The following is a 25,320-nucleotide window of genomic DNA, read 5'->3' on the forward strand; positions in this document are numbered from 1 at the left end:
TTCTGCTATTTTCTCATCTAGGAGTGGGACAATGTTTTGCAGGGAAGTGAGAGGAAAAGGAGGGTAGAAAAACTTTAAAGTAGAAATCAGACCTAATAAAAGAATAGTGAAGTTCTCTCAAAAAAGGGTGGTTTTCATTTCTATATTACAGGTTCTAATTTACTACATCTTAAACTGATCCACAATTTTGACAGACCTTATTTTCATTCAACCAAAGGCACTTACCCTATTAGATTATTAAAATTATCTAATGACTATTTCATATTGCGATCATGGTTATTTCATATGTCAAAATAATTAATCCCGGCTACTTACATGTTTTCTTTTTAATCAAGTTTATCTCTCAGTTGGGAAAAGAAACAAATCTGATCTTAAAAAAATAGAAAGACATTTTCTATCTCTGAGGAACTGACTTCATCAAATTATCCTGGAGGGAAAAGCAAGTATAAAAATGTGAACTATAGGCAGCTGGAAAGCAAAATTCTCCACAGTGAATGACACACCAAATCCTGCAGGGAAATATGCACCACAATACTTTGTTTCCTGTGGCTTCCTGCCTGAGGAACACTGAAGAACAGTAAAAATTATTCCAGAAATTATTTCCTCAGCTGTCTCATGGATGAATTTAGCACAGGTATTTGGTCAAAATGTTAAATCACTGTCAAATCCAAACGTGTATATTTATAAATGTTTATATATGTAATCACAGGTTCCTAAAAATGAAGGTTAAAAGAAACTTGAACTGGATTCCATTTTATCACAAGCCTGGAATGCTGAAAATGCTGTGGCAAAGTCATCCATTCATTCATCTAAGTGAAAAGCCTATAAAATCATAGGCACCTTCAGCCATATCCTTAAATTTCACCATTTTACGTTTCACAAAGTTATATTGGCATTATCTTTTGTGCTGGAAACAAAGTTAATTGTCTTCTGCAGGATACTTAAAATAAAATGGGCAATCTCAGTTTATTTTATGATATTTAAGAGGCTAAAATGAGCTTGTTCCACAAATAGCCTTCCTAGTAAATCCTGGGAAGTCATGAGAGGGCTGTGTGATGGTAGCATGCACCTACTGTAGATGGCATTGTGCATTTGGCTTGGCCACAGCAAGTGTTTACTAAACTAGGGGTGGGTTGTCACAACAGACTCCAAGGTCATGCAGAAAATTAATATCAATAATTAATATCTCTGTATGGTTTTACATGGTACTTCACATTTTTAGATGATTTATAATTAGTTACCATCCATCCTTGATATGTTATTGCCATAATTCAGGACCTCCATATCTCTTACCTGGACTACTTCTAAATAGGTTCTCATCTCACTCCAGCCCATCCTCGCCATCACATGTTCTCTTGACAATGCATCTCGGAGCCTGTCACTCCTGTTATTTATCTATGGAATGTTCTATCTCGTTTCTTGGTTCTCACCTCCTACTACCTTCCCACATTCACTGCTTAACACAGCCACATGGAGCTTTGTGCCATTCTCCAAACATACTGTTTGGTTCTAAGCTCTGTTTCTTCACTGTCCTTCATGAGTATCTTCAATGTGTCTGCCTGACTGGCAAGCTCTCACAAGGCCTGGGAAATCAAGCCACAACTTTATCTCTTCTGTGGAAGCCTTTTTGGAAAGCTCCAGGGTTGGCCTTTCTATCTTTTGTGTTATCTTAACCTTTGTACATACTTTTATTGTCATTCTTATCACCATTGTCTCTTTCCAAATCTGGGTTCCCCTCTCTCCACTATCACCCCCAAATAGAAATTGAGTTCCTCCAGGGAAGATACTCTTTCACAGTCATCTTGGTATCCCCAGAATCTGGCAGGTGTTCAATTAAAGAAACTAATGAGCTCAATTGATTATTAAAAGAATTTTTGTTCCTGTTTGAGGTAGAGAAAGGAGAATAATACAAAGCAGAAACAATGTTATTTCACCTAAATCAGAGGTGAGAAATCTATTTTACTGTGAGCCAATTATGAAAATTTAAAGATGCTCACTGGTTATATTTTTAAATTATTCAAAACAAAAATATTTCTACTGAATGAAAGAATTTCAATGTGAAAATAGGCACTTCCTGTTAGAGGCACTAAACTGTTAAAATGTGAGCAGATGTGAGAAGCAGCAGCACAGAGATGGTTTTCTGATCTTTGATCAAAGCTTAGAAGTGGCAGGTTGCTCTTCATCAACTGGGATCATTTATTCTTGGCACCAAGTCGTGGCACTTAGATTACAGAGGATCACAGGACCACATGGTCCTTGTTCCTTAGGGAGGCCTTTCTTCAAAGGTTGACTTTCTTTGCCATCCTCTCTCTGCAAGGGGTCTCTCTGGCCTCTCTAACTTAGTGGATTTTTCCTTCTCCCCTCCCTCCACTTTTGTGAGTCAGGTGTTAGAGTTAATACTTAGCAAAGAAAATATATACACATATTAAAGTTGATCGTTAGCAGCCTCATATAAATAACACCCTGGGGAAAATGCCTAAATCTATGAATAGTTGCTTATAAACTATGATTCACAGGGTCTCAAGGGGTTATGTAGCAATTTGGGAGACTGGTTGGATGGGGCATGTTTTGACTATTCCATCACCTACAGGCCTTGAGCGTTCCTGAAGTCTTCTCACGGTACTAGGCCATATGTGACACATAAGCATTCAAGTTGTGTCTACAGGACATCAAAATAGCTATCTAATTGGACTAAATAAATTATCTTTAAAGCATATCTTTCTAGGATAGGAAAACTGATTATTTTATATCATGTAAAAGTTAAAACAAGAAGATATTTAAATATGTATTTTAATTCCCTATCTGATTGCATTAGAGATGAATATACATTATCATCATATAATTCAAATGATTACTGCTCTGAATCTGTGAGGAGATTCACTACTTCAGATAGGAAGGAACTGATATTTTTTGAGCATCTGCCAGATACTTTATAAACATAAGTTCATTTAATGGCTTAGCACATGAGGTGGATATCACATGGCCCCATTTTATGGATGAGGAAATTAAGATTCAGAGGGGTTGGGTCACTTTCTGAGGTCACATAAATAGCATATGATTGAGCTGGCATTTGACTTGGGGTCTGTGTGTCTACAAATCCAGTGCTTTGTCTTCACACCACACCACTGCTGGAGGCCTACAGAATTATAAGGAACCCAAATGAGACAGGGAAATGCACACAACCTTACTCTGTAACTGCACCTAAACCATGCCAGGCTATTGAGAGTTGATTGCTAGTCCCCCCATAGCTCCAGGAAAGGGAATGCCTCATCTGTTTAGAAACTCCCATACAACAAGCCTTACCAGAACTTACCACTAAACCAAAATCTTGAGTTTGTGAATACAACAAGCAGTTGTCATCACCCTGAGACAAAACAAATTTCCTTACTTTTGGTGATTATTAGGTCCTTAAATATATTTTATGTACTTAAATAATTTATTTTTGTTTGCCTTAACCAAAGTTATACAAGCTCATGGTTTAAATAAACTTTAAATGAGGTTTGATGTGAAAAATAATGGTCCCTTGTACCTCCCCTCAATATATTTCTCTCCACTCCAAAGGTGGCCACATTCAATGTTTTCAGCAATTTTGTTTTGTTCGTTTGATTAATTTGTTGGTTGGTAGTTTTGATGTTTACTTCCACAACTTTTTAATGCTATATTTGCTTATGTTACTAATTTGATTTTTCAAGTGTAGGCATTTTCCATGACTTCTCACTGTGAATTACAAGGGCACAGCTTTCTTTCACCACCCTCTCCCGCCCCATCCCACACATCCACCCTTCCCATCTTTTCATCTACTTACTATCTTTCTATCAAAATTTTGATTAGATTAATACTTAGTATTTATGTTAGTTATAGTGAAGCTCTGTAATATATATAATTCTTCTTCTCATTTTGGCCAAAACTTTTGCTTCCCTGGAGTTGGTTTTTGTTGGTTTTAGCAAATATTCTCTGTGTATATCACTAATTTAACCCCAAACTCTCCATCAAATGCTTAACATTTTTTCTTTCTTTTCTTTCTCTCTTTCTTCCTCTTTCCTTCCTTCCTTCTTTTTCTTTCCATTTTTCTTTATTTTTCTTTCTCTCCTTCTTTCTTTCGAGATGAGGGTCTTGCTATGATGCCCAGACTAGAGTGCAGTGGCTATTCACAAGCATGATCATAGCGTACTGCAGCCTAGAACTTCTAGGCTCAAGCCACCTTCCTGCCTCAGTCTTTCAATTAACTGGGATTACAGGCATGTGTTATCATGCCCTTTTTCTTAAAATATTCAAATGCATCAGGAATTCTTTTATTTTCACCTTCCTGAAAAATATCTCCCCTTACACCTTATAACATGCATTACCTGGACAGATGGCCCTGGACACCAGGTGCACGCTTGCTACCTGGGACGTCCCTTGCTTATGTCCTGGGAACTCCCTTTGCCTGTCTCTTGTATTCATTGCCTTCCTTTATATTGGCTTCATATCCTCATTTTGGTGGAGCACATCCTTGAGTAGCTTCTGAGAATGAAAACATGAGAGATAAAATATTTTGAGAACTTACATGACTAAAATTCAACTTATTTTCTATGTTTTCACATTCCTAAATTTCTAACCTTCAATTATTTTCTATATCCTCTAAATCTCATACAACTTATTACAAATCTCTTAAACTGGTAGGCCTGAGACTGACCATAGTATTCCAGTAGCAGTCTGAAGAATGTAATACAAGAATTATTAATACTTTGTGATTCTGAATTTGGTCTTCTAAATTCCTCCCTGCCACAGTTGCATACTGCAGTTATAGTGCATTTGTCTTTTCTCCCCACATGTGTTCCTATTTAGGATCAACACCTCTCAATTTTTCCAAGGTCATTTTGAATTCCATTCTTATGTTCTGAAGTGCTAATAACGCTGTCTCTTAACATCAGCCATACTGAGCTTCATAAATATCATAAAAATTACTGATAAAGTACACAATATATAATACTTCTAGACCCTCGAACCTGTTGCCATTACTTCTAATGGCCAATTTAAAATGATTCCAAACCACTAAATAATGAGAAAGCTTGACACATATGACCAAATTATTTCTTCATAAAGAAAAGAATGCTTTTGTGGTTGAGTATTAAGATGTCTGAGTTCTGGGGGATTTATCCTATTGTTTTTCCAAGGGTGTTCAGCTTCTACCTTTCAAAGACAATCTCTTTCCTTATTTAAAAAATTAGGCAGCATATATAGCTCTTTTTCCATACCACAAGCATTCATCCTGTTAATACTAAACAGGTTTATAATTACAGAGGCAGCAAGGCATAGTGAAAGAGTACTTACTTCAAGAGTAAGAAGACTAATGCTAGTAATGCTTTCCTATGATCCAATATTTGTTGGAGCTACTATCCATCAAATATGTTTGATGGATTTATTAATCCATCAAATAGGTGCTCAAATGGAGCACCTATCATGTGCCAGGTACTGTGCTAGGTACCGGAACTACAGAATGAAAAAGATAGATATGGTCCCAGTCCTTGTTTAAGGGACAACAGATACTGGGCAAGTAATAACAAGTTGAGCATTATAACTTAACCTCCATGAGACTCAGTTTCCTGTGTAAAATAAGGAAAATAATAACAGCACCCCATATGTTCAAATGAGGTCATATTGTAGAAAAATCTTTATAAGCTCTCTTTTTCCAGATGAACTACAGGCATCTTCTACTAGCTTTTGATTTTCCAGAGCCACAGAGCATATCTTACTTATCTTTGTAATCTCAACAAGTGGTGCAGTGCTTGTCAAGTTAGCAGGACTCAACACGTGTCTGCTGAGCAAGCAACAACTCCAAAAGAAGACAAATCCATATTTTTACACAATTAAAAGCCTTTTCATTTTCCTACCAAGATTATCCACCCATTCATGAATTTATGAACATTATTAGTAGAAAAGCATAAAGTAAGACTACAGTAAAATGTTTCCAGTTAGCATGTATTCATCATCAAAGTGTATATGTTGGAATAACTTAAATATTACAGCATTTAAATTTTCATCTATTCAATTTAACATAACAAGTAATTTGTACCTAAAATAACTTCTGAGGGCAGAGTGTACTTTTGCAAAGTTTGACAAAATTATTTGTGGCTTAAAAAGCATCTACATAAGATACTCAAAACAAGTGATTTACTTTAAATTTCAAAACGAGATGTAAAAAAGAATTGAATTAACTCCTAGCAAAATTTTCCCCTACAGAAAAATTTTCTAACAATGCTAAAACATGGTGAAATAAAAAGTGTATGAAAATGCCAACTGACTTGTTTCCCAACAAGTCTACAAGATTGATGGACTTTAATCCTTTGGAACATTAAAATGTATACAGCAGACAGTTTTACCCTGGAAGGTAATTGTTTTAGTTTTTTTTTTTCCTTTTAGAGGGCTTAAAGGATAAGCTGTGCTTTCTGTTTCTCATGGAACTGCAGAACAGAAGGACTGAAAGTGAGGCCTAGGAATTGTCTAGTTCAGCCTCCTTATTTTCCAGAGGAGGAAGAACAGAGGCCCAGAGAGCTGAGGTGATCTGCCAGTTGCAGAGCTGGGGCTAGAACTAGAGTGTCCTCTTCTCTAGGAGAGGAATTAGCAGCAGCCAACCTCAAACAGCAGCCTAGTATCCTGGGAATTTGCTTGTATGCTGTGTGGACATAATCTGACCCTGGAGAGTCAAATTCCAAGACAGTTCCACATACATTCCAGATAAAAATGCATTTGAAGTGAAATAGAATGACAGGCCAACACCAGCCCCCCAACCCCATTTTAGGAATAGAAACATAAAATTATCTAATATTTAAAAATCTCTACTCCTTAATATAACAGAAAGACCATCAGAGAGCATCATCTAACCACATCGGCAGTTCCCAACACACCAGCCTACAAGGTGCACCTCAAAGCCTACATTGGTCCATTGCTTCTTTCACTTGGCAAGCAGCTACTTTCTGCTCACTTCATTCCCCTGTGAAGAACCTCACACCTGTAATCCCAGCATTTTGGGTGGCCAAGGCAGGAGGATTGCTTGAACCCAGGAGTTTGAGACCAACCTGGGCAACAAAGTGAGGAACTGCATCTCTACAAGAGCTTTAAAAAAAATAATTAGCCGGCCCTGCTGGTGCATGCCTGTAGCCCCTCACTATCAGAGGCCCTTATCCTCACATTCATCCACATCAGGTTCAACCTCTTTCTCCTGGCCCCTCCCTCCACCAACATGAGGTTTCAAAACAAAACAAAAAACCAGAATGTAGTTCCTCTTCACAAATTTGGGAACATCTGATCTGGTGGTTCCTAAATTATAAAATGGAGTAATGGAGAGAACATATACCTGGGTATCACTCAGATCCAGGTCAAATGTGGCTCTGATTATAAACTCTTGAGGAAGCCCTCGATCTCTTGAAGGTTCAATTTCTTTATCTCTAAATTAGAGATAATAATGTTTAACCTACAGAGCTGTTGTAGAGATTAAATAAAGTCACATTTAAAATGTATTTACCACACTGCCTGGCTCATGCTAGATACTCATTCCTTTCCATCTTTCAATGAAATTATATTTCCTAGCTTCTGAATTATTGTTCTTTATTCATTAGGCTGGTGCAAAACCTAGCTTAATTGAAACTGACACATCTTATCAAATATCTGATGTCCTTAAGTAGGTTTTATTCTAATATGTGAGCTATGTGAAACATCAGTGACAAGGTTGACCACTTTATTGTTTATACAATATTATTCAGAAAATACATGTATTTGAAAAATATTATTTTGATCAGAAATATTACCAATTTATCTTCTCAGTTTATGTAATTCATAATAATTCTGGGATTAATTGCCTCCAAATTGGATATCTTTTCAAGAAAACTGGTTGTCATCCATTGTTACATGTAGCCTGACTATTGATCAATAACTAATAAAATCATACTGTTTGACACATTTAAATTAAATTAGTGAGTTCATGATTCAGAATGAATATTTGGTTATATTCTTTAGAAAACAATATTCTCTACTTATGAGCAGTATTTTGCCCTTTATGATAAAATCTCATGCTTCTTATCTAAACTAGAAAACATCAACCTTTTAATTCCTGGTTCTGTGTGTTTCCTGGGACCAATGTGGTTAAACACTTAAAGCCAACTCACTTAGTCTCACTAAATTTTAGTGTCCCAAGCAGGTGAATAAAATAATTTTGCATTTATAATAATATCTTTATTTTACAGAGTTCACAATGCATTGAACTACTGTATTATTAATTCTGAAGCATTCCTATAGACTTAGTAGAGGGTATCTATTAAACCCAGCTTCCAAACAGGAGTCACAGCCATGGGCTGAGTGATTTGCTCAAGGTCACACAGATATAGGGTTATAAAGATCAAATGATATCATGCATGCCAAGAGTTTGACAACCATAGAGTGCTGTATGTGTGCAGGGTATGACCAAATATATGAATAGATCTGTGATGAGTTTTCATAGTTATTGGCTGCTATTCTCAATACTCTTTTCCTTTGACTTTCTGGCCAAAACCAAAATAATATATGCCACCAAAAAATCTCACAGAGCACAGTGAGTAATAACAAGAAGCTGGGACATCTACAGAATCCCTTGGAAATATGATGCCATGTAAATGTTATGAATATTAATGGTGACCCTATTATTAAAGTATAAAACAACTTATTTACTTTTTAAAAAACAATAAAACAAGCTTGAAATTCTGACCAAACTCTAACTTGGGGATTGACTTCCAATACTTTTTATCTGCTGCATCTACTTAATTTCCTACTTGGCTGGAGAATTACTGAGAAATCTTGTAGGAAATTTTAAGTACTTGCTACACGAAGCTGGCTATACAGCTACAGAATATCAGCAAAATTTGTATATTATTCTCCCTGATTCTCAGAACTGTTTCAGAGTATAATGAACTTCTTCAGTAGGGTCTGAAGGCTTCTAGTGAAAAGGGTTTAGGACGTGCCAAATACCATGGTTGCTATGAAAATTATCAACCAACTACAAACATTAGCTATTTTATGCCAGAAAAACAGTGTTTTAATAATGATTCATTTCTGGTCATTAGCTGATTATTCTGAGTTCTCATTATCCTGAAACTATATTAGCACTAAGGAAAAATATGATTGCAAATTTGGCTTCTTTTATGTGATGGTTCTATCTCTCATGTACCAACCATAAATTCTTTGCCTCTGGGACTGCAAATGCTTCAGCATGTAATGGAAAGTTAGTATCACATGGCAAGACATTTGTTCTCATTGCAGAGTGAGGCCAGCTCTGAAATTCAAACCCTAATGAGAGCAAGTATGTAAATGAGAGCAGCCAAACCAAACAGATGAAGTAAACAAAGCCCAATGAGTCTATAAAAGACATTAAAAAAAACTAAGTATTCATTATTAATCAATAGCATTTAGACTCTATGAATTCACATTAGAGCTTTTCCTAATACTTTGTTACTACAGTGACATATCTATAGACCTACATTAAAAAAATTAAATAAGAAGTTTTTACCCTTACAGTGTCTATATTTTTTAGATTTTTCTATGCAAAGGAAATGTTATTTTAGCCATTATACCAAATATTTAAAATATGTCAATGTGCCTTGAATTAAATACGATTAAGAATAGCTACTGTCAAAGTAATGCGTACTCTTGATCAAGATTTTAATCTTATACTTTCTAAACACTAAATAAGGTATTTTCTCAAGGACTTCAACATATGATCCAATACATACCTTGCATATTTTCTGAAAATTTTGCAACAAATAAAATGCATCAATAAAAAGGTAAAGAAACTTTTATCTTGTAATTAAAATAGTATCTCTCTTTTTTCCCCTTTAAAAAAGACATGTTTCGGCCAGGCGCAGTAGCTCATACCTGTAATCCCAGCACTTTGGGAGGTGGAGGCGGGCAGATCACCTGAAGTCGGGAGTTCGAGAGCAGCCTGACCAACATGGAGAAACCCCATCTCTACTAAAAGTACAAAAATTAGCCAGGTGTGGTGGTGCATGACTGTAATCCCAGCTGCTCGGGAGGCTGAGGTAGGAGAATCGCTTGAACCTGGGAGGCGGAGGTTGCGGTGAGCCAAGAGCGCACCATTCCACTCCAGCCTGGGCAACAAGAGCGAAACTCCATCTCAAAAAAAAAGAAAAAAAGACATGTTCCAAAAGTATCTGTCATTGCAGGGAATTTCCCACTTTACCAATGTTCCATGTTTTTCAGCATGTTTATTACTTTACTTTCATAAATATTGAATAAAATTGTTGTAGCATGTTGTAAAAATGGAACATTTATTTATTTACATAGTATTTACTTAGAATCCAGTATGTGCCAGGCTGTATTATTCACTCTGAGAATATAAGAATGAACAAGACAGATGAAAACCCTCTCCCTCTTGGAATAATCCATTTCAGTATGAGAAGAGAGACAACAAACAAAATAAGTAAATAATATAGTATATTAGAAGGTTATAAGTGTGCTAGAGAAAAATCAAGCAAAAAGAGGGATGGGAGGTGGAGAGGCTTGCTGTTTTAAATAGTGTAGTCAGGGAAGTCCTCACTGAAAAGGTGACATTTGGGTCAAGACCTGAAGATAAGGGAATTAGCCATGCAAACAGCTTAGGGAATAAGGAGAAAGTATAGTAAGTGCAAAAGTCCTGAGTCAGGAGGGTACATTGGTAGGCTACAAGAATAGCAAGGAGATCACTGTGGCTGGAGTAGGGTAAGCACAGCACAAATCATGTAGGTTATTGTTAAGACTTGACTCTTATTCTGAGTATGACAGGAAACAATGAATTTGAGCAAAGTTGTAGGAATCAGAAAAATAGAAATGACTTGGATGTATTCACCTAGTCCTAGCAGGAAACTGAAGGCACAGTTCCAAGGAGATTTTGAGTACAAACTAATGTAAAGAACAATTACAGAAATGTGGGCAGAGTTAAGAGGCCAAACAAGGAATGCTGAGGCATTCAGGGGCTAGTACATTGGGATGCCATCACCACACCTGTATCTGAAGCAGCCCAATGAGAGTTAGAGCCATGGGCGGGGATCTGATAGGCGACGCAGTTGTAGAGGGATGCCATCACTACCAGAATCTCAGTCTAGCTCAAAGGGAGGGGGAAAGAAATACACCAAGTTCTTTTTTCTGCTACCCTCTGACCTCCTGCCAGCAGTTCTCATTGGCTAAACCCAGAGAAGATAAGGGATCCCTGGTAATGAGGGCCAGAGCATCCCATTCCTGGAATGCAAGAGTGCAGAGAAGAGCAGGGAAATGATAGAGAAGAGGAATCAGGCAATAACCAGCACACTTGAGTGTTACCAAAGCTGAAGCAAAGACATCTTCTGGACCCATTTATATATTAACTGCTGCACGTAAAACCAAGAATCCAAATTTGTTTGGGGAATTTGGATTCATAAAGTCTTGGCACTGAAAACAGTCATTTGTTCAGTCAACTCTGTTATTTTACAGTTAAAGAAACTGAGGCCCATTGAAATTACGACCTGTTCAGGGACACACAACTAAACACAATGCTGCAGAGACTGGAACAGAACAAAGGTCTCCTGACGTCCCACTCTCTTTCAACTTTGCTTCTAATATTTTATTTATTTTTCTGTCCTTTCTGTCCTTGTAATTCCGTTCTAAAATCCTTTTGTATTTCATAAATTAACTCTTAAAAGTTGCTCTGCATTAGTTTGATTCAACTGAAAAGGCACCAATTATTTCTAATATTATCTTTGAGGGCATTCAAATATATACTATTCCCAAGGGACAATTTATCTTTGGATAGCATTTATGAATTATCATCTATCACAACAGCTAAAACTATAATCTTGCCTGTTGTTAATACACCCTTACAAAATTATTTTTGGCTTAGTCTGGAGTCTGTGGGTACATTTTTTCAATATATAAAAGTAATATATTTAAATAAAAATGATATGTGATCATTGCAGAAATTTTGAAAAAAATATATAAAGCAAAAAAAAAAGTCTATTACCTCATCCCTTAGAGACAGCCATTATTAAAGTTCTGACGTATTTCTCCCAAGTTCTTTTACTATGCATACATGTAATTTTTAAAAGGCATGATATAATTTTAATTTTTTTTTACTTGGTATTCTAACATATTTAACATTTTAAAAAATTTTCAACAAATGACAAATGTTCATCTTCAAAATGATTTTGACTTTTAAAAACAGAAGTCAACTAGAAGGTCAGGATTTTGAGACCAGACTAGCTGAAATGGTGAAACCCCGTCTCTACTGAAAATACAAAAAATTAGTCAGGTGTGGTGGCATGTGCCTGTAATCCCAGCTACTCGGGAGGCTGAGGCAGAAGAATCCCTTGAACCCAGGAGGCAGAGGTTGCAGTGAGCTGAGATCGTGCCACTGCACTCCAGCCTGGGAGACAGAGCAAAACTCTCACCAAAAAAAAAAAAAAAAAAAAGGTCAACTAGAAGCAAAGTTCATTAATAAGGTGGGCTACAAAGTTTGGGTAATATTTTTCTACCCATAACAAGGTGCTATTTTAAAGCAATATGATCAGGATTCTTAAGCTTTATAATTAAGTTGTAAAATAATCTAAGTTTTAGGATGATATTTAACAAAAATGCAACACGAGCACATGTGTACCCCTTTTAAAGAATTTACACAGTTACCAATGACTTTCTTCACAGAATTGGAAAAAACTACTTTAAAGTTCATATGGAACCAAAAAAGAGCCCGCATCGCCAAGTCAATCCTAAGCCAAAAGAACAACGCTGGAGGCATCACACTACCTGACTTCAAACTATACTACAAGGCTACAGTAACCAAAACAGCATGGTACTGGTACCAAAACAGAGATATAGATCAATGGAACAGAACAGAGCCGTCAGAAATAATGCCACATATCTACAACTATCTGATCTTTGACAAACCTGACAAAAACAAGAAATGGGGAAAGGATTCCCTACTTAATAAACGGTGCTGGGAAAACTGGCTAGCCATATGCAGAAAGCTGAAACTGGATCCCTTCCTTACACCTTATACAAAAATCAATTCAAGATGGATTAAAGACTTAAATGTTAGACCTAAAACCATAAAAACCCTAGAAGAAAACCTAGGCATTACCATTCAGGACATAGGCATGGGCAAGGACTTCATGTCGAAAACACCAAAAGCAATGGCAACAAAAGCCAAAATTGACAAATGGGATCTCATTAAACTAAAAAGCTTCTGCACAGCAAAGGAAACTACCATCAGAGTGAACAGGCAACCTACAAAATGGGAGAAAATTTTCGCAACCTACTCATCTGACAAAGGGCTAATATCCAGAATCTACAATGAACTCCAACAAATTTACAAGAAAAAAACAAACAACCCCATCAAAAAGTGGGCGAAGGACATGAACAGACACTTCTCAAAAGAAGACATTTATGCAGCCAAAAAACACATGAAAAAATGCTCACCATCACTGGCCATCAGAGAAATGCAAATCAAAACCACAATGAGATACCATCTCACATCAGTTAGAATGGCAATCATTAAAAAGACAGGAAACAACAGGTGCTGGAGAGGATGTGGAGAAATAGGAACACTTTTACACTGTTGGTGGGACTGTAAACTAGTTCAACCCTTGTGGAAGTCAGTGTGGCGATTCCTCAGGGATCTAGAACTAGAAATTCCATTTGACCCAGCCATCCCATTACTGGGTATATACCCAAAGGACTAGAAATCATGCTGCTATAAAGACACACGCACACGTATGTTTATTTATTCACAATAGCAAAGACTTGGAACCAACCCAAATGTCCAACAATGATAGACTAGATTAAGAAAATGTGGCACATATACACCATGGAATACTACGCAGCCATAAAAAATGATGAGTTCATGTCCTTTGTAGGGACATGGATGAAACTGGAAATCATCATTCTCAGTAAACTATCGCAAGAACAAAAAACCAAACACCGCATATTCTCACTCATAGGTGGGAATTGAACAATGAGAACACATGGACACAGGAAGGGGAACATCACACTTCGGGGACTGTTGTGGGGTGGGGGGGGGGGAGGGATAGCATTGGGAGATACACCTAATGCTAGGTGACGAGTTGGTGGGTGCAGCGCACCAGCATGGCACATGTATACATATGTAACTTACCTGCACGTTGCGCACATGTACCATAGAGCCTAAAGTATAATAATAATAATAATAATAATAATAATGAAAAGAAAAAAAGAAAAAAAAAGAAAATACTAAGAAATGTGGACACAAAATAATTAAAATCCTATATTGTAAAAAAAAAAAAAAAAAATTTACACAATAACTTTGGCATGCTATCCTTTTTTTTATTGAGATGGAGTTTCTTTCTTGTTGCCCAGGCTGGAGTGCAATGGCACAATCTTGGCTCACTGCAACCTCTGCCTCCCAAGTTCAAGCGATTCTTCTGCCTCAGCCTCCTATGTACCTGGGATTACAGATGCCCGCCACCACGCCCGGCTAATTTTTGGTATTTTTAGTAGAGACAGGGTTTCACCATGTTGGCCTGGCTGGTCTCAAACTCCTGACCTCAGGTGATCCGCCTACCTCAGCCTCCCAAAGTGCTGGGATTACAGGTGTGAGCCACCGCATCTGGCCTACTTTTTTTAGTCTTAAGTTTTTATCATATCTTATAAAACGCCAAATGCCATCAAATGGTAATATATTTCAAAAGTATTGGATAAGATAAGCAAACTTTCTTCTTTTTGCTTGGAATTTATATCACCTATTCACATTTACATTGGAGCCTATGGTATAAAACATCTAGGTGTTTCTTCTCCCATGTTCAACTAGGAAAACAGATTACCTTTGTGTGCTCTAGAGAAAGTAATGGCCTATGGTGGCCTTGCTTTAGATTTTAACTGAGTAGGAACAAATTTAACCTTTGTACATATAGGCCTGAGTTGAGAGAAGATAAAGGGAGATACGAAGAAAGTGCCCAGGCCAGTTGTCCCCACAGGTGCTTGAGAGTGTAACCTTGCTAATAAAGAAACAGCCCGTGAAACAGAGTAGAAATCATCTACTGTTCAATTGTACTGGACAAGGAAAAGAAAGTAGTTTCTAAATGAAAAGCAATCCACCAATATCAAATGCATGGCCTTTCCACCTACCTCTTCCAGAAGAGGTCCCCTCCTCTGAGACCCTTTTATGACTACTTGAACTATTTAAAGTGTCCCTAGATTTGCCTATGGATATTTTTGTCCACTGAAAAAAAGGAGTCTCAGCCCTGAGCATCCCTAAAATTAGCTCTATTTTTGTCACACTTATCTAATAATTACATTTAAACAAAATGACTTCTTTTTCACTGTTGTCCAGAGTTGTTGTGTTTTTTTAAGTGGGGCATTTCAAGCTTCTCTTAAATATCAAAATCACTGCCCTTAAATTAAAGTTAAGGTTTCATGGAGAAAAAGATTTCTCTCTTACAAAGATTTAGTCATTTTGTAACAAAGTTATTAAATCTCTAAAAGAAATGCCATATAGATTGTTAAATATTTCTTCCATTTTGATATCACACAAATAGTACAGCCCTACAAAAAGAAACTTATCTTTGATCATGTAAGTTATTTTTAAATCTCTCTAAACATAATACACAATATATTATAAACTATTAGAGGTTAAGATTTTTTAAAAAGGTTTCCTTGTAAATGTAAATCAGATCATGTTAATCCTCTGCTTATAACCTGCCTGTGGCTTCTCATTGCATTTAAAATAAAATATCTGTTCCTTTACTTGGCCAACAATGTCCATATGATCTAGCCCTTGCCTGCTACTCAGATGCCCCCTGCTCCCTTCCAACCACATACTGGTTTCCAGCACAAAGCCATTGCCTCATCTGTCTCCCTTCCTCAAATGCTCCCCTGATGAGCTTGTCCTTAGCTCAAAGAACACTTCCTCAGGCCTACCTACAGTACATCTGAGTAAGGTACACTGTCTCCTTTCCCACTTTGCATTATTGTTTCATTTTTTCTTAACACTTATGAATATTTGAAATTATATTTTTTTGCTTATTTCTTTGGTGGTTGTTTCCCCTACTAAAATATAAGACCTATTTGAACAAGGACTTTGCTTTTCTTGTCTGGTTCACAACTGTTTCCCCCAAGTCCAGCAAAGAGGCCAACATAGTAGGTTTCTTACGGAGTCTTGTTCTGTCACCCAGACTGGAGTGCAGTGGTGTGATCTTGGCTCACTGCAATCTCTGCCTCCCAGGTTCAAGCGATTTTCGTGCCTCAGCCCCCCAAGTAGCTGAGATTACAGGCGCCTGCCACCATGCCCAGCTAATTTTTGTATTTTTAGTAGAGACAGGGTTTCACCATGTTGACCAGGGTGGTTTCAAACTCCTGACCTCAAGTGATCTGCCCACCTCAGCCTCCCAAAGTGCTGGGATTACAGGTGTGAGCCACTGTGCCCAGCCAGGTTTCTAAATACATGTTGAATGCATGAAGAAGTAGAGCTCGTATTATTATATTTGGAGCTGTTTGTTCAAGATACAAGCTTGATGTTAGTATGATAAATCTTTTTATTCCACGGAAATAAAATATCTCAAATGAAATATTAGTACAAAAATTATTTTGAACACAGTAGTTATTCTTAAAGAAATTCAGTGGTGAATACTTACTATGATTGAATCATCACAATGTAATTTATCTTTCTTGAATATATGCATTTTTGTGGGACGGGCTGATGTTTTTTTTCCTTGGAGGGTAGAGCCATTGTATTGATGAAATACCAATGAAACAAACAAAAATGAAATGTGGATAAGCTAAAAATCTAAAATTAGATTAGTTGTTGAGTAAATATATACAATATGCAAAGAAAAAAGATTAGTATCAAAATCCAGAAACAATGCGGAAGGATAGAAATTCTAAACATCTGAAGATGAAAATATATTTACATCTAGTCAATTTAGTTCAACAATAGGTAAATACCACAAAATGGGTCTCAAAACAATACTGTTACCATTATTCACTAGGGGGTTGATGGCCAAAATTAAAACAACCCTCTGGTTAACTTTTCACCTTGATTTTGCATTTCCCTATGTCTTTAGTTTGGTCACTTCCTTTTCCTTCAAAGATCCCACATTAAGGATGAGGGAAGGGAGTGAATATTAATTTGCAGAGAAGCAGCTCATTACATGACCATTTTAAGTAACACCCAAATCCTTATGTAAACATGGATCATGTGTTGAGCTTTTAATGAGTATGAATGCTTTCAAGGTAGGATTTCAAGTATTATGAAGTTAAATGCTAGAAGTGTTTTGCTTCCAGTGACTAAAGAGCTTGTTATTTTGGAATTAAAACGTAACTGGGAATGCAAGGTAGTCAAGATTCTATCTGTACCTTTCAAAACTTTGGCTTCTATGAATAAAAGTAGTTCAATCAGCCAGGTTAGAATGACCTTCAGATTATCAGTCCGGAGCATTTAGGCTATCCTTCATGTGTGAATACAGTTTATATAAGTTTCTACACTCACATTTTTTAAAACTTTATAAGCTGATAGTAGTAACATACAGAAGGAATTACAACCTCCAAGTCTAGAAATTTGCAGTCTTTCAATGTTCTTTTGTGAGTGTTAAAGTTTTACAATTTAAAATTACAGGTATGCTACAACTTTAATCAATACTTCAAATTCATATATAAGAAAGACTAGACAGTGATGATTCACTTTGTCAAAGAATGTGCCATTGAATGTCTGTAAATAGCTCATCTATGACAGAATATGGCTTCTCCATAAAATCATGGATATCTAGTAACTGCTTTCTTCTTTTTTTAATTAACAAATGGTATTGCCAATAGTATCACATTGAGTTGCTATATTTTCTTCTGAAGATGCCAAAGCACTGCCACATCTGTGACCTTTTTCCATACTTTTTCAGTGGATTTGGTAGTTTAACACCTCTTTACCACAATGTTATTTCTTTTTAGTGATAGGGGAACTGAGGGAGTAATAGACTTGTCAGCAATCACAAAACGAGATTATAGCAAAACTGGAGCTTACTCTTGATCTGTCCAACTAGGAAATGTAGTTTAAAAAAAAACTTTTATCCTGACTGGCCACATAAAATATTTAAAAAGAAAAATAAAGAAGTAATATAGTCATTAATGGATTTTGTTTGGATTTTCTGTTGCCCTACATTGCAGAATTTAAACTAGCTTGTAAAACCACAGAGCTAATATCTTACATTCTAAGTTAAATTCCACAAAATATAATACAGGTCTTAATAGGACATTATGTTTATTTCAGTTCGAAATGCACCCTTTACTTTTACCAAATTGCTACATTTTGCTTGAACATCAAAGGTCTTTGGAAGTCAAGGAAATCTTCATTAAAAAAAAAGACAACATTGTTTCATAGTATATTAAACTCAAAAAGAGTATTTAATAGAAGTTTCCTTAAAAACACCTCATTATCAAGTAAGCATTTGTGCATCTCAGTCAAATTACACTTTTCTTTATCAAAGTATTTATGGAATTTTATTAGCCTTAGTTCTTTCTCATTATATATATTATTTCTTTTTGGGCAATACCACACAATGGTCTCACTGAAAGGGTTTATTAATATGATATTGTTCCAGAAATGGAACCCTAGGAAAATCATAGTAATAAATCAAGTACTACTTATTTAGACAACTGATATTTATTTCTAGCAAATGCTTTGTGGAACCTGAAAACTATTCTCCATTTTGTATTTTTCTATTAAGTTGGTGCAAAAGTAATTGCGGTTTTTGCCATCACGTAAGTGGCAAAAACCACAATTACTTTTGCACCAAACTAATAACAATTTGGTAATAAAAAACACAGAAAATAAGCATAAGCTATTTCTAAACTCTGGAAAAAATTGTTGACTGGGATATAGGTAGTCCAATTCTTAATACACAACACAGGGAATGTTCAATAAATGTCACTGTCTAACTGATAGTATGAATGCTAAAGGGTTACTTCTCTTTGCCTAGGCTGTTGCTTAATTTCTATGGAAAGTATTTTCTTTATCCCATAATGTTTAATACATCATTATTATTTTAAATATAATACACCTTCATTGAAAAAAAAGTCAGGTTTTCTTGAGTATCTAGAGTTTACATTCCAGGATTTTCTATGAAATAATTCACCATCTGGTACTGATGAGGTTAGATAATAACCTAGGAAAATTTGGGGGTATGATGTTTACAGATGATGAAAAGATCTTGCTGTAGCAGTTTTTTATTTTCATCAGTAGAAACTGTCCTTAGTTTTTGAAGGGGCGACCCACCCCCTTCATCTGAAGGGGGTGGGTCGCCCCTTCAAGTTTTTAACTGCTTTTATTCCCCTGCATTATGTTTTCTAAATGTATCTCCCATGCATGACTGCAATTTGAAATATTTGAAAAGTACCAGGTACAGAAGAAACAGTCAAGTTGGGGGCTCTAAGAGCAGTAATCAAGGATTCCCACAGCCTCTAGTATGGTCTCTGGGTGCAGGCATACACCCAGAGTCTTGACGTTTGGGACTCCAGGGATCTCTTTATTCCAGTGAGTTAGGCTACCATTTTACTTACTAACAACTCTCTATACAGGGAGCATATGTACTTGCATATACATCCTGCTTTCTATCATTTAAATGAGTTATTTAAAGGCTTTCAATTCTTTGTGGACCAACTTTTGAATTACATACTTTTTTGTTTAGATATAACTATGCCACTTTTTGTCCTCTACATTGATTTCCAACTTACTTGCAAAAATCAGAATTCTTATTTCTTCATAGCAGTTTGATGTAATAAATTCTGTACATTTTTTTAAGGGCAAATGTATAAAAGTAGCTAGGGCTTTTAAACTTTTGGAAAACAATATTTTCAAGAGAACTATTAAACACAAACACAAATCCTTAACCATCTAAATGACACTTTTAAAAGTTATAAATCATATGCTTTTCCTAAGATGTCTTTTAACATCTTTAGCCCCCTCCTTACCAGAAATTTAGTCCACTTCTGGATCTCTTCTAAATTATCTTTATCTTTCTTTTCATCTGATAATATATCATTTTAAGGAGAAATGGTCTTACAGATTATTTTTCCTCTAAATGTACGATTTAAGAGTATCATAACGAGTAATCAAGAAGTTTATATGATAAGATAATGTAAAGGGATGAGCAGGCATATAATACTCATTTTTCCAAAAGCACCACCATCAACACTACCCATTATAACCACCTTAAACAATCTGGTAAATCAATCCAAAATTAAATTAAGTTTTTATAAATTCATATTGGGTTTAACCATTTGATCTAACTTATTGATGGAAAACTGCCTCCAACAATTATTGAAATTACAGACTTAGAAATGAAACATTCCATTAGCTATCTCTGCCACAATAGCATAACGTTACATTTTGTTCCATTACTTTCGCCCACCCCCTTAAGAAATAGGGATTTTGTGTGGTCTTATTTCACATTCTGACTCCAGTCACTTGGGTTTGGAGGGCATGGTTTCCACTAAAGTTAAAAGACCTAGCTCTATAAATTACAACTGAAGACCTAAAAAATTCTCTGCAAATTTAATTCTCAAAACATCTTTTGGGATAAAAAGTATTTCTATTCTTCAAAGATTAGAGAACCGAGTTCAACGATTTACTGATTTATCATTATGTGATTGCTAACGCTGCAGTAGATATGAAATCATGATTTCCATTAAGACTTAGATTTTACCTAAATGACGACTGCTTTAGTATGTCAAAGTTTAGGAGCCCATTCCCATTTTTTTAAACTACTTAAAAGAATGGCCTTAGTATGCCAAAGTTTAAGAGCCCATCCCCATTTTTTTTTAACTGCTTAAAAGAATGGCCTTACCATTTTCTTTGGCCAGGAACTAACTACAAGATGATAAATTTGCCAGTACTTTCTTTTCATAGTTGTTCTTTGTACTGGAACAGGAAAGGGTGCTTTATCACTCGTTATGGTTGTTCATGGCCCAAACCAAATCATATAATACCCTGGCTGCTACTAACAGTTTTAGAATAAACAAAAAGAAGAACTATAATGCAGTAGGTTCTACATTTATAAAGCCCATGAGCTGATTTCGTGCCGAAAGTAAAACAGTCTCAAGAGTTTAAATGAATCCTGGAATCACAGCAAATTCAGGAAATTCAGGAATATGTTGGTAACCCTTAAGCTTTTTAAAAACTGACTTCACCCTGGGCAAGTAACCATCCCCTGATGCCGTTGTTGGAGACAGAATTTCTGGCAGGAAGATAATTTTCTGACTCAATCTGGCTTGCTGTCCTTGTTTAATCATCCCCATTTCTCTGAACATTTTACTCCTCTGACTACAATGGTCAACATTTATTTTCAGAAGTTTTAAAGCGATTTAATTCTTCCAGCCGCACCTCTTTTTATCCCATCTAAGTCCTCCCCAGCCCCCATTCCTATCGCCCTCGTTTCACTAAGATTTTGCTAAACATTAGACACAAGCACATGACCTCCAGTCTTCCAATGTCTCGGAACAAACCGACATAAAAACATCTGATTAGTTCCATTGTAAGCTTCCCTAGGCTTAGAATTTAAAATGGTCTTTAGCTCGTCAATTCTTAAAGAATCTTCAACACAAAATTTAAATTTAAAAAATTTTAAATAAAGAAACCGCTCCCTTTTCTAACCTTTAGCCCCGCCCATTGCCCCCCCACCCCAGGTTCCACGCGAAACTGCAGGAAACCGGAGGGGGCGGAGCGGTGACGTCACGACGCCGGTGCGTCACGGAACGGCGGTGGCTGCGGCGCTGGCGGTGGCTGCGGCAGCGGCGGCATTTTAGTCGGCAGCGGCGGCGGCAGCGGGGCTGCTGCTCCTCCCAGCATCCCTGGCGCGGCCATTTCAGCCCCATCTTGGCCCAGCGGAGGGAGCTGCAGCCGCCGCTTCAGCAGTTTGAATTTCAGTTTCTTCGGGGTTTAGGAATTGGGCGCACCGAGGAGGAGCCGAAGAAACCACCACCGCTACCTCACACAGCCGGGGCGCCTCCGGTCCCGTGCCAGCGGTCTGCCGCCGCCGCCCCTCTCTGAGAGAAGCCGCGAGGGGAGGCCGAGACCGCCGTCGCCGCCCGCCCGCAGGGGTGGTTCCCCCTGTAAGGGGAGGACCGAGCCGGCTTTCCCCTCCCCCAGAGTGGGTTTCCGCCTGAGACAGTCGACATGTCCCTGGGGCTGAGCTCCGGCTAGAGCCGGGGAAAGAGGGCCGCCTGCCCGCGCCACAGCCCCACCGCCCGCCCGCGGACCTTCAGCCAGCTCCGGCCCGCGGCTCCCGGCTGAATCAGGCATCTCCGACTCCGGACTCGCTGCTCCTTCCCTCAGTCAGAGAGCCCAGCGCTGACGCCGGCCCCGGCCTGAGGAGCCCGAGCGGGGCAGCACCGCCCCTCACGCCGCCGCCGCCACCGCCTCCTCCTCCTCCTCTTCGCCCTCCCACTCCCACCCCCAGCCAAGGCCTGCTGACCGCGCCGAGCGCCGAGCTGGACTGACCACGGCTGCCCGGAGACGGGAGAGGAAGCAGCCGGCCCGCCCCTGGGTTCGCGCTGTCGCCGCCTCTGAGGGAATTGAATTGAGGCGCCGCGGCTGCGGGAGCTGAAAAGGAAGGAGGAGCCGCCGCGGGACTGAGACGGGGGGCAGAGCCGAAGAGACCGACACAGAGAAGGAAACGAGGAGGAGGATGTCTTACCGGGCGGCCAGCGCCTGGATCAGCCCGTGACTCTTACAGCGGCGGGCCTCAGACCCCAGCGCAGACTCGGACTTTGTCTTTGGGGGCCCGTGCTCTGCCCTCCCCGGTTTCCGACAGGACCCAGAGGAGCCGGCGTGCCTCTCTGCCCTCCAGCCTTCTTCACCATGTCCAAGATGCCGGCCAAGAAGAAGAGCTGCTTCCAGATCACCAGTGTCACCACGGCCCAGGTGGCCACTAGCATCACCGAGGACACCGAGAGCTTGGACGACCCGGACGAGTCACGCACAGAGGACGTCTCCTCCGAGATTTTCGACGTCTCTCGGGCCACGGATTATGGCCCTGAGGAGGTCTGCGAGCGCAGCTCTTCTGAGGAGACGCTTAACAATGTTGGGGATGCGGAGACTCCCGGGACCGTCTCCCCAAACCTCCTCCTGGATGGGCAGCTGGCAGCGGCGGCTGCTGCTCCCGCCAACGGAGGAGGAGTCGTTTCGGCCCGGAGCGTGTCTGGGGCGCTCGCCAGTACCCTGGCGGCGGCCGCCACTTCGGCCCCCGCCCCCGGAGCACCCGGCGGCCCCCAGCTCGCGGGCTCATCCGCCGGGCCAGTGGCTGCAGCCCCATCTCAGCCTCCCACCACATGTAGTTCCCGTTTTCGCGTGATCAAGCTGGACCATGGGAGCGGAGAGCCCTATCGACGCGGCCGATGGACGTGTATGGAATACTATGAGCGGGATTCAGACAGCAGCGTCCTGACTAGATCCGGGGATTGCATTAGACACAGCAGTACTTTTGACCAGACTGCGGAGCGGGACAGCGGCCTGGGCGCCACCGGAGGGTCGGTGGTGGTAGTAGTGGCCTCCATGCAGGGAGCGCACGGGCCCGAGTCGGGAACTGACAGCTCCTTGACTGCTGTGTCACAGCTACCCCCGTCGGAGAAAATGAGCCAGCCCACTCCGGCCCAGCCGCAGAGTTTTAGCGTTGGGCAGCCACAGCCGCCGCCGCCACCCGTAGGTGGGGCTGTGGCTCAAAGCTCGGCTCCGCTGCCGCCGTTCCCGGGAGCCGCTACCGGGCCGCAGCCAATGATGGCAGCCGCGCAGCCCAGCCAGCCCCAGGGAACGGGGCCCGGGGGACAGACTCTGCCGCCGACGAATGTAACCCTGGTGCAGCCGGCTATGTCTCTGCCTCCGCAGCCGGGCCCTGCAGTCGGCGCCTCCGCGGCGCAGCAGCCCCAGCAGTTCGCGTATCCTCAGCCTCAGATACCGCCCGGACATTTGCTGCCCGTCCAGCCCTCCGGCCAGAGTGAGTACCTGCAGCAGCACGTGGCCGGCCTGCAGCCGCCAAGCCCCGCGCAGCCGTCGTCCACCGGCGCCGCAGCGAGCCCCGCCACGGCGGCCAGCCTTCCCGTGAGCACCGGCCAGAGTGCTTCCTCGGTGGGCGCGCAGCTCATGGGCGCGTCTTCCCAGCCCAGCGACGCCATGGCCCCCCGGACGGGACCAGCGCAAGGCGGGCAGGTTGCGCCTTGTCAGCCGACTGGAGTGCCCCCGGCTACTGTGGGAGGCGTGGTGCAGCCGTGCCTGGGTCCTGCCGGTGCTGGGCAGCCCCAGTCCGTGCCTCCGCCGCAGATGGGTGGCAGTGGTCCGCTGTCAGCCGTACCTGGTGGCCCTCACGCCGTGGTGCCCGGAGTTCCAAACGTGCCTGCAGCCGTGCCCGCTCCAAGCGTGCCTAGTGTGTCTACCACTTCTGTTACTATGCCAAATGTACCCGCGCCTCTGGCCCAGTCGCAGCAGCTGAGCAGCCATACGCCAGTCAGCAGGAGCAGCAGCATAATCCAGCACATTGGGCTGCCCTTAGCGCCAGGCACACACAGTGCACCAACAAGTCTACCACCGTCTGACCTAAGCCAGTTTCAAACTCAGACCCAGCCTTTAGTCGGGCAAGTCGACGATACTAGAAGAAAATCAGAACCCCTACCTCAACCACCACTTTCTCTCATTGCTGAAAATAAGCCTGTTGTGAAGCCGCCTGTTGCAGATTCCCTGGCAAACCCTCTTCAGTTAACACCTATGAACAGTCTGGCCACCTCTGTATTCAGCATAGCTATTCCTGTTGATGGTGATGAAGACAGGTATGGAAATCTCTATTTTAAATATTTGATAGAAATGTTTGGCCAACATTGTAGCTTAGGATGCAACTTTGGGAGGTTTGTTGTCAACCGAGGCCCTTAGCATTTTTAAATACAAAATTTAGTGTTTGGTAAAATTGATTTAGATTGCTGATGCTGATGTCAAAGGGTGTAATGAGCGAATTGGTCTTGTCACAGTTGTTTAAAAGCAATAAAATGGGTAGGGATGCAACATTGTTTACTCAAAAAAAAGGTGAATTTAAGCTTAATCCTTACCATTTAATGGTGGTAGCTAGTGTGTTATGCTCCCATAGAATTGTCCTTTTCTTACATATCAATCACACTTGAACACTTAAGGCAGAGAGATTTGTCAGTGTGAGTTTTGAGGCTGAGACATAATATTACTTACAAGTTTTCCTTTCTGGAAAACCAGAAGGCCCTCTAGTGAAAAAAAAAATCCATGTAAGGAATCTTCTCCAGTGTATCTGGAAAGGCTGGAGACATAATGGTGAAATG

General features: G+C 39.9%; 1 protein-coding gene and 1 long non-coding RNA gene across 14 annotated transcripts in view; one reads left to right on the forward strand and one right to left on the reverse strand.

Moving 5' to 3' along the window:
• Nucleotides 1-22,389, reverse strand: part of LOC129058275 (uncharacterized) — an 81,171-nt gene extending 58,782 nt beyond the window's left edge. For 6 of the 7 annotated variants that reach the window (XR_010139363.1, XR_010139362.1, XR_010139359.1 and 3 more), the window contains exons 1-2: nucleotides 22,249-22,389; nucleotides 4,347-4,503 (exon numbers count right to left, since the gene is read on the reverse strand). This is a non-coding gene — a long non-coding RNA (uncharacterized LOC129058275). Of the gene's footprint in view, nucleotides 1-3,313; nucleotides 3,365-4,346; nucleotides 4,504-22,248 lie in introns of all 7 variants that reach the window. The other variant, XR_010139364.1, reaches the window with a different exon arrangement.
• TSC22D2 (TSC22 domain family member 2) overlaps nucleotides 17,796-25,320 on the forward strand; it is a 55,891-nt gene continuing 48,366 nt past the window's right edge. For all 7 annotated transcript variants that reach the window (XR_008523346.2, XR_002914407.3, XR_008523347.2 and 4 more), the window contains exon 1: nucleotides 17,796-24,807. Coding sequence is in view for 3 of the 7 variants with exons in the window: in XM_024244883.3 (XP_024100651.3) it covers nucleotides 22,850-24,807 (1,958 nt within the window). In the remaining 4 variants the exon portion in view is untranslated. The remainder of the gene's footprint in view (nucleotides 24,808-25,320) is intronic.

Source organism: Pongo abelii, chromosome 2 (genome assembly GCF_028885655.2).
Source record: "Pongo abelii isolate AG06213 chromosome 2, NHGRI_mPonAbe1-v2.0_pri, whole genome shotgun sequence".
NCBI classification, from domain to species: domain Eukaryota; kingdom Metazoa; phylum Chordata; class Mammalia; order Primates; family Hominidae; genus Pongo; species Pongo abelii.